Below are 10,379 nucleotides of genomic sequence, written 5' to 3' on the forward strand. Positions count from 1 at the left end.
CAGGAGCTGATGCTGGCAGCGAGAACAGCCTCCTTTTCCGTGACTGCTAGGTCCCAGAAATTGAGGATTTCTGGCTCCTGGTATCGGCGTTCTGACCTGCATCGTTGGACTTGCTACAGTGATACACGTAGTGTGGCCAAAGAGATTGACCACATCCTCGTTAGCACTCGATGGAGGATCCTCCAGACTGCAGGGTGTATCGAAGCACCGAGTTCTGTGGAAATGATCATAGACTAGTTATGGCTACTCTCCGGGACCCCCGTCGCCCAAATGAACACCCTAGGGTGTTTCATGTGACAGATTGAGGGAGGATGAGTGTGACGGGGGTTTGCCGAGGCTATCTCTGGTCGTTTCACAGCACTCGAGGGCCTGACAGAACCTGTTTTTCTGTGGGACACCTTCAAGCGTGAAACACTTGATGCAGCCCAAGAATCGATTGGTGAACGCCCAAGAGCAAGACAGAATTCCATCTCACAGGAGACACTGGAAGCCACAGATGCTTGTTGTGAGGCTCGATTGTCTGGGGATCGTAACTTGCACCATTCTCTGGTGCGCAGGACTAGGTCACTGTTAAGAAGGGATAAGGAACAATTTATCAGGAATCTTGCAGAGGAGGTCGAAAGCCGTTTCTTAGTAAATGACCTTCGTCCTGCAAACCAAGCCCTGAGAAAGCTGAATTCTAAGCTCTCCACACAGATGATTGCAGTCCGCTCAGCAAGTGGCTAGATAATCTCAGATCCTGATGCATGTGCATGTGCGTTGGGCTGAGTATTTTGAGCAGTTGTATCAGGTTGATCCACCAACAGTTAACATGGATGCAGGTAATGTTGAGATTCCTCTGCCAGACCCACCCATCAGCGAGGGTCCACCCTTCCTGACTGAAGTCAGGCAGGCAATTTCCAAGCTGAAGAGTGGTAAAGCAGTAGGTGTTTATGGCATCCCAGCTGAATTGTTAAAGGCTGCTGGAGAACCTATGGCAAGGGCCTTGCATGCAGTCCTGTCTGCCATCTGGCAGACTGGTACCATTCCCCCTGACCTGCTGAGGGGTTTTGTCATCCCTCTCTGGAATGGGATAGGGGATCGGTATACTACTCAGTATACCAGGCAAGGTACTCGCGCACATCCTACTGAGACGTATCAGCCTCCCAGCTGAGGCACCAAAGGCCGGAGCACTCTGGATTCACTCCTGGTAAGTTCACATTAGCTCTACTGGGTAGAGCTAATGTCCAAATTCACTGTTGAGCAACTCTGGGCAATATCAAGGTTACAGACCTTGACTTTGCTGATGATATTGCCATTCTATCTGAATCTCTGGTAACCCTAGTGGCGGCTCTTGATGCATTTAGCAATGAAGCGAAGCCCCTGGGGCTAGAGGTCTCCTGGAACAAGACCAAGATCCAGGATTTTGGGGCCTACTAGGAGACCCTGTACAGTCGGTACATGCATCGAAGTCACAGAGTATTGTATACCTCGATAATGCAGTTCACGACTATGGGTTGTTAGACCAGGAAGTCAGTAGATGGATTGGCCTGGCAGCAGGGGTCATGAAATCTCTTGACAAGAGTATTTGGAGATGCCGGTACCTGTGCAAAAGGACCAAGCTACATGACTTCAAGGCCCTGATACTGCCAGTTTTACTATATGGTAGTAAAACCTGGATGCTGTCTTGTGCTTTGGAATCTCGTCTTGATGCCTTTTGTAACAGATCCTTGCACTGGATCATGGGGTGCAGTTGGCAAAACCATGTGTCCAACCACCGGTTGCACCGTGAGACCGGTACAGGACCTGTTACTTGCACAATCCGCAATCACCAACTCAGCGTATATGGCCACTTGGCTCGATTCCCGCAGGATGACCCTGCCCACCAGGTTGTCTCTGTCCGAGACAACCCTGGGTGGAGGTGGCCTGTGGGACGACCGAGGAAGTCGTGGCTTGGGCAGATCGATCAAACCTGTCGTGAGGAGCTAGAGATAGGCCGGGCCCCTGCCTGGCGGCTCGCCATGATGGACCCTCGTAGGCCCAGTGTTCATATCCGTAGCTAATTGCTCTCTCTCTCCGAAGGTTAAGTAAAGATCAAATCAGGCTTGTTAGACAGCCAAATCTTTCCTTGTAGAAATCACGACTCTTTAGGTTTCAAAAGGGTACTTTCGTTTCATGTTTATGTTGTTAAGAACTTTTAACCTTTGCATGATAAGATTAACACTTGAAAGTGTGACAGTAATGATGAAATACTACAGATGCAACACTTACAACTGCTACTACTTTTACTACTAATACTATACTAACATTACTACTATCATTGCTGATGCTACTAATCGTAATACTGACAATGGCAATAGGAACAAATTGATAAGGATTAAAATAACAAAAGCGATTGCGATTTTCGAAGCCATTTTTTTCGGAATTCTGGGATAGAAGTAGTCCTATTGCCCAGGGTTTCCAACTGCCTAAAATTGCATTGGAAAAGTTGTGGGTTAAATTTACAATCACAGTCTATGTTGTCCCGAAAAGGTAGTGGACACGTACCTGAGTCTGAGCTGGACCTGGGGAAGAAGGGTGCAAGGAGGCCCACACAACCCACGGTTCACAGTAACTCTATTAACATGTTAGAAACTCGTTAGAAGAAGAACCCCATCCCATTATTACAATCTCTCCAAATTTACGGCATGTGCGTACCAAAGTGACATTAAAAGTGCGTTCGAAAGTAGTGTGCGTATTGTGCGTTTGAGCATGAGGATTCGTGAATCCGAGGTTCCGAAGCGGAGGGCGCAGCAGTCTACCTGGGGGGCGACGTGACTGAAAACGTGAGTCTTGACTGAGCGGCCATTGCTCCATTCACTCCCAGGTACACGGGCACACGGTGGACTGACTTTGTAATTGGTTCGAACATCTGGAACCTTGGTTACATCTAAGTATACTGGTGAAGTATATACTTTGTGTGTTAGGGTATGAGGTGAAGCATAAGGAAATAAGTGGTGTTATTGTTGTTATGCGGTAATCCGGTTTTCTGGGGGGGAAAAATGTATTAAATCGCCGTTAGAATTGTTAAAGAAATTTTCATTTTGTATGATATTCAATGTTTTGTTGTGTGCAATATAATTAATGAAATAATTAAAACTTGTGAAATATTGTTCAATTTAAATAAACCTACTGTGAGAAGATAACCTAAGAATACTAAGAAACTACCATGATAACCTAAGACTATTAAGAAACGTTAAATGAGAATTATCTAATTGTAATGAAAATACTGGATGATGCACGTAATGTATAGATAAAGGAATACTTATTTAAGTCTGCTACCAACAAATATAATAGAAATAAGGACTATTACTGGAAACACTAAATCATTTTGAAATAAGTAATAGAAAGATAACTACTTAACAAAAGAATACTAAATAATAACTTCATAACTAGTGATTCAAAAATACATTTGATGATTATTCATAAACGTATAAATTCAAGAAAATAGTAAAATCTACGAACTTTACGAACTTCAGATATACTTGAATTTCATTTATAAGCTATAATATAAGCTATTCTCATTACTTGTTGTAATTATTCCGCTGCTTCCCCTAGATATCTTAAAGCTTAATTTTACATAAACTATCAACCTCCACTGTACTGCACTGTACTACAAGCGGGATTGTTACACCATACATACCAAATAATATTTCGGTAAAGCTTAAGACTACGTCTCCACTACTTTAAGATGGATTATGTTCTGAAAAAAAAATCTGCTTACGATCTATGTTACTGTTTTGTCACAGTTTATATCTCTCTATAGATTTTGCTATTTTCATAAATTGTGTAACACGCCAGTACACACTTCCTCTACTCACCAAAGCTTTATTTTTATAATAATAATAACAGCAGAGATAATGATAGTAATCATGCTAATGATAACGTTAATAACAATAATGATAAGAACGATAATGAAAATATGGTCAATGATAGTGATAATGATGATAATAACAAAACTACTACTGTACTACTACTACCATTACTGCTACTACTATTAATGATAATGATAACAGTTATCATTGTCATTATTACTTTAATAATAGTAATAATAATTATAATTATCATTATTATTATTATTATTATTATTATTATTATTATTATTATTATTACTATTAATTTTAACGTTATAATAACAATAATGATTATTATCGGTATTATCATAACAATAACAAGGATCATTAATTAATCCTTAATGTAAAAATAAAAGGCAAAAAATGACATTCACATTTTATATTTCGGCCTCCCACCCTCTCTTAGCCTCTGTCGGACTCTGGACTCGCATGAGTTGCATAAACGAGCGAAAAGGACAAAATATCTCATGCTTTGTTCGCGCGTCAATAGCCCGTGCTGAGTGAGGCACGATGGACGTTGCACGACGAGATGAGGAAATAGAACTTGCTGCATTCTTGCATAGTCAAAAACCCACGGTGCTGCATTCTTGCATAGTCAAAAACCCACGGTGCTGCATTCTTGCATAGTCAAAAACCCACGGTGCTGCATTCTTGCAGAGTCAAAAACCCGGTGCTGCATTCTTGCATAGTCAAAAACCCACGGTGCTGCATTCTTGCATAGTCAAAAACCCACGGTGCTGCATTCTTGCATAGTCAAAAACCCACGGTGCTGCATTCTTGCAAAGTAAAAAAAAAAAAAAAAATTACGGTGCTGTATTCTTGCAGTCAAAAACCTATGGTACTGCATTCTTGCAGAGTCAAAAACCCGGTGCTGCATTCTTGCATAGTCAAAAACCCACGGTGCTGCATTCTTGCATAGTCAAAAACCCACGGTGCTGCATTCTTGCATAGTCAAAAACCCACGGTGCTGCATTCTTGCATAGTCAAAAACCCACGGTGCTGCATTCTTGCAAAGTAAAAAAAAAAAAAAAAAAAAAATTACGGTGCTGTATTCTTGCAGTCAAAAACCTATGGTACTGCATTCTTGCAGAGTCAAAAACCCGGTGCTGCATTCTTGCATAGTCAAAAACCCACGGTGCTGCATTCTTGCATAGTCAAAAACCCACGGTGCTGCATTCTTGCATAGTCAAAAACCCACGGTGCTGCATTCTTGCATAGTCAAAAACCCACGGTGCTGCATTCTTGCAGAGTCAAAAACCCGGTGCTGCATTCTTGCATAGTCAAAAACCCACGGTGCTGCATTCTTGCATAGTCAAAAACCCACGGTGCTGCATTCTTGCATAGTCAAAAACCCACGGTGCTGCATTCTTGCATAGTCAAAAACCCACGGTGCTGCATTCTTGCATAGTCAAAAACCCACGGTGCTGCATTCTTGCATAGTCAAAAACCCACGGTGCTGCATTCTTGCATAGTCAAAAACCCACGGTGCTGCATTCTTGCATAGTCAAAAACCCACGGTGCTGCATTCTTGCATAGTCAAAAACCCACGGTGCTGCATTCTTGCATAGTCAAAAACCCACGGTGCTGCATTCTTGCATAGTCAAAAACCCACGGTGCTGCATTCTTGCATAGTCAAAAACCCACGGTGCTGCATTCTTGCATAGTCAAAAACCCACGGTGCTGCATTCTTGCAGAGTCAAAAACCCGGTGCTGCATTCTTGCATAGTCAAAAACCCACGGTGCTGCATTCTTGCATAGTCAAAAACCCACGGTGCTGCATTCTTGCATAGTCAAAAACCCACGGTGCTGCATTCTTGCATAGTCAAAAACCCACGGTGCTGCATTCTTGCATAGTCAAAAACCCACGGTGCTGCATTCTTGCATAGTCAAAAACCCACGGTGCTGCATTCTTGCATAGTCAAAAACCCACGGTGCTGCATTCTTGCATAGTCAAAAACCCACGGTGCTGCATTCTTGCATAGTCAAAAACCCACGGTGCTGCATTCTTGCATAGTCAAAAACCCACGGTGCTGCATTCTTGCATAGTCAAAAACCCACGGTGCTGCATTCTTGCATAGTCAAAAACCCACGGTGCTGCATTCTTGCATAGTCAAAAACCCACGGTGCTGCATTCTTGCATAGTCAAAAACCCACGGTGCTGCATTCTTGCAGAGTCAAAAACCCGGTGCTGCATTCTTGCAGAGTCAAAAACCCGGTGCTGCATTCTTGCATAGTCAAAAACCCACGGTGCTGCATTCTTGCATAGTCAAAAACCCACGGTGCTGCATTCTTGCATAGTCAAAAACCCACGGTGCTGCATTCTTGCATAGTCAAAAACCCACGGTGCTGCATTCTTGCATAGTCAAAAACCCACGGTGCTGCATTCTTGCATAGTCAAAAACCCACGGTGCTGCATTCTTGCATAGTCAAAAACCCACGGTGCTGCATTCTTGCATAGTCAAAAACCCACGGTGCTGCATTCTTGCATAGTCAAAAACCCACGGTGCTGCATTCTTGCATAGTCAAAAACCCACGGTGCTGCATTCTTGCATAGTCAAAAACCCACGGTGCTGCATTCTTGCATAGTCAAAAACCCACGGTGCTGCATTCTTGCATAGTCAAAAACCCACGGTGCTGCATTCTTGCAAAGTAAAAAAAAAAAAAAAAAAAAATTACGGTGCTGTATTCTTGCAGTCAAAAACCTATGGTACTGCATTCTTGCAGAGTCAAAAACCCGGTGCTGCATTCTTGCATAGTCAAAAACCCACGGTGCTGCATTCTTGCATAGTCAAAAACCCACGGTGCTGCATTCTTGCATAGTCAAAAACCCACGGTGCTGCATTCTTGCATAGTCAAAAACCCACGGTGCTGCATTCTTGCATAGTCAAAAACCCACGGTGCTGCATTCTTGCATAGTCAAAAACCCACGGTGCTGCATTCTTGCATAGTCAAAAACCCACGGTGCTGCATTCTTGCATAGTCAAAAACCCACGGTGCTGCATTCTTGCAGAGTCAAAAACCCGGTGCTGCATTCTTGCAGAGTCAAAAACCCGGTGCTGCATTCTTGCATAGTCAAAAACCCACGGTGCTGCATTCTTGCATAGTCAAAAACCCACGGTGCTGCATTCTTGCATAGTCAAAAACCCACGGTGCTGCATTCTTGCAGAGTCAAAAACCCGGTGCTGCATTCTTGCATAGTCAAAAACCCACGGTGCTGCATTCTTGCATAGTCAAAAACCCACGGTGCTGCATTCTTGCATAGTCAAAAACCCACGGTGCTGCATTCTTGCATAGTCAAAAACCCACGGTGCTGCATTCTTGCATAGTCAAAAACCCACGGTGCTGCATTCTTGCAAAGTAAAAAAAAAAAAAAAAAAAAAAAAAAAAAAAAAAAAATTACGGTGCTGTATTCTTGCAGTCAAAAACCTATGGTACTGCATTCTTGCAGAGTCAAAAACCCGGTGCTGCATTCTTGCATAGTCAAAAACCCACGGTGCTGCATTCTTGCAAAGTAAAAAAAAAAAAAAAAAAAAAAAACAAAAAAAAAAAAAAAAAAAAAAAAAAAAAAAAAAAAAAAAAAAAAAAAAAAAAAAAAATTACGGTGCTGTATTCTTGCAGTCAAAAACCTATGGTACTGCATTCTTGCAGAGTCAAAAACCCGGTGCTGCATTCTTGCAAAGTAAAAAAAAAAAAAAAAAAAAAAAAAAAAAAAAAAAAAAAAAAAATTACGGTGCTGTATTCTTGCAGTCAAAAAACCTATGGTACTGCATTCTTGCAGAGTCAAAAAGCCACGTTGCTGCATTCTTGCATAGTCAAAAACCCACGGTGCTGCATTCTTGCAGAGTCAAAAACCAATGGAGCTGCATTCTTGCAAAGTAAAAAAAAAAAAACAAAAAACACGGTGTTGCATTCTTGCAGAGTCAAAAACCCGGTGCTGCATTCTTGCAAAGTAAAAGAACACGGTGATGTGTTTATTTCAGTTAAAAACCCGAGGCGTTGTGTTTATTGCAGTTAAAGAAACCACGGTGTTAAGTTTATTGCCCCCCCCAAAAAAAAGAAAAACAAAAAAAAACATGTTGCGGTGTTAATTGCAGTTATAAAAAAAAACACGGTGTTGTGTTTATTGCAGTAAAAAAAAAAAAAAAAAAATTGTGTTTATTGCAGAGTTGGAAAAAACAAAAAACAAAAAAATAATTGCTTTACTGACTACAGCAGGAAACTCACGAAGTGTGTTGGTCGGATTTCGGGAAACACAAGAAAGGATGGAGGCGGAAATGGAAACAGCTGGAGACGGTGTTGCGTGGATAGACAAGGATATACGAGAGCCTGAAAATCGCGAACCCGATGGTGGAAGAACAGAGGAGGGAACGCCTCTTGCACCCCTCAGTCCTGGAATGTCAAGGGGGGAAGAAAGTCCCCAGGTTTACTCCGTTGTCAACTCTGGAGAAGGGACTCCCCGTAGTCCAATGAGTGAACATAGGGGGAAGGAAAGTTCCCGAGTCTACCCTGTCGTCAACTCTGCCCAACGTGAGCCCTACCCAGGAAGTCACTTGGCAGACTCTGTCGCCCTATGGAGTGATTAAAGGGACTCCGGAGAGACCTTGTGAGGAAGGAAAGCCATAAGGAGTCTGCTTCAGAATCTTCGAGTGACAACAGCGACAATAAGAAACGGAAATCAAGGCGACAAGAACGCACTACATCAGAATCCTCAGATGATGAGGACAGCTGCTCAGACACTGAATCAGAATCACTTAGCAGTGGCAGTGACAAAAGGGGGCAGAGACCTAAACGACTTCTCAAGCAGAGCACTACCGAAACTTCAAGTGATGATGGTGACATGATAACACACTGGCCAAAACGAAAATCTAAACGACTTCGCAAGCAGAGCACTACCGAAACTTCAAGTGATGATGGTGACAAGATAACACACCGGCCAAAACGAAAAATTCGCAAATCCAAAAAGACCCACTCCCACCCAAAACAATCAGACTAAAATGTTCACAAAAAAATGCTAGTAGAGGTAATACAAATGTTACAGGTGAAACTTCCCAAGCTAAATGGTAGTAGCCCTGAGGAGTATTGGGCCTTCCGGAGTCGGTTTGAGCAAGAATTACTTCGCACATCTATGCTCCCGCGGGTAAAACTGAACCGCTTATTTGACCTTTGCGATACTAAGGTGAAAAGGTACATTACACATTGTATGGGATATCCAAGGAAAGAGGGCTTAAAGACAGCACTGAAAATACTTGATGTAAAGTATGGAGATAAAAATCTGTACATGAGTTGCATAGAAGTAGAGCTGACAAGTGGGCCACGGGTGAGGGAAGGTGATCACGAGGGCATCTCGGAGGTGTCCCTAAATCTGACATCACATATTCATAGATTGGGAAACTGAGCCATATTGATAAGTAACAGGTGGTGAGAAGTCTGGTAGACAGAATGGATGACTGACTTCAGTCCAAGTGGCATGCCATCTGGACTGGAAAAAAGCGATCAAAAATCCCTTATTTAAAGAACATTAAGGAATTCCTACAAAAGGAGATGGACGCCGCACGTAGGTGTGCTCACAAACCTCTAGCATTTACCAAGACCCAGTTCAGTGATGCAGGACGAAGCCGAGAAGTTAAGCTCATGGATAATGTACCCAGACGAGCATTCAAGTCTGCAACAAGACAACAAACCACAGATGTAGGACTAGCCACAAAAACTAGTGTTGAATCCTGGAAACGAAGTGATGAATGTCGCTTGTGTACAGAGCCCCACCCCATTTTCATGAGCCCTGTATCCAAGTCACTCAGCCCTGAGCATTGCAGAAATGTAGTAACAGCACAGAAGAGATGCTCCATATGCCTTAAGGACAGCCACCTATATACAGAATGCAAGGCGAAACCCTGTGACATTAATGGCCGTGGAGGAAAGCATTCATGATGGTTACAAAACACTCAAAAACCACTCAAATTAATGTAGAAAATGAAAGACTTGGACAAACTGTTGAGGCTGCGGCCTCACAGCAAAAATGACAAAGTGATCATTCTCAGATAACATTAACAGCACGGGTGGAAGCTGTAAGGAGCGAGGTGGCCCTCCCTATTGTTCGAGTGATAGTAACATCTGCTGAGGGTACCGATGGACGAACCCTGATGACATGCGCCTTGCTGGACTCTGCCAGTTCCCGGTCTTTCTGTTCCATCAAGGTAGTAGAGATGCTTCAGCCAAAAGAGAGAAGAGAGACAACATTGATTACTACACTGACACAAGAAACTTACCATGACACAAAACAAGTTGATCTCGTGGTTAGGGGAGTGTGCAAAGGGAAGAACAAAAATTGAGCACTGCTCGCTGGCCACACCTACAAGACCTGGCTCCTATTCAGGCACACCTACCACATTGGAGTGTAGAGCTACTGATTTGGCAGGACGCCCCCTCAGCACTTATGCCCCTAGAGGTCAGAAGGAGAGGAGGAGAACCCTTTGCGGTTAGGACAAAATTAGGATAGGCAATTAATGG

The 10,379-nt window shown here is 43.0% G+C and overlaps 1 protein-coding gene across 1 annotated transcript; it reads left to right on the plus strand.

The window, feature by feature from the left end:
• Positions 1 to 8,146: 8,146 nt before the first annotated feature.
• On the plus strand, positions 8,147 to 8,865 carry LOC125046535 (protein pxr1-like). Its single transcript, XM_047644320.1, has 2 exons — positions 8,147 to 8,399; positions 8,510 to 8,865. Exons 1-2 carry the CDS (start codon positions 8,147 to 8,149, stop codon positions 8,863 to 8,865), a joined length of 609 nt encoding a protein of 202 aa, XP_047500276.1.
• Positions 8,866 to 10,379: the final 1,514 nt, after the last annotated feature.

The sequence above is a fragment of the Penaeus chinensis genome, chromosome 39 (genome assembly GCF_019202785.1).
Source record: "Penaeus chinensis breed Huanghai No. 1 chromosome 39, ASM1920278v2, whole genome shotgun sequence".
NCBI lineage: Eukaryota > Metazoa > Arthropoda > Malacostraca > Decapoda > Penaeidae > Penaeus > Penaeus chinensis.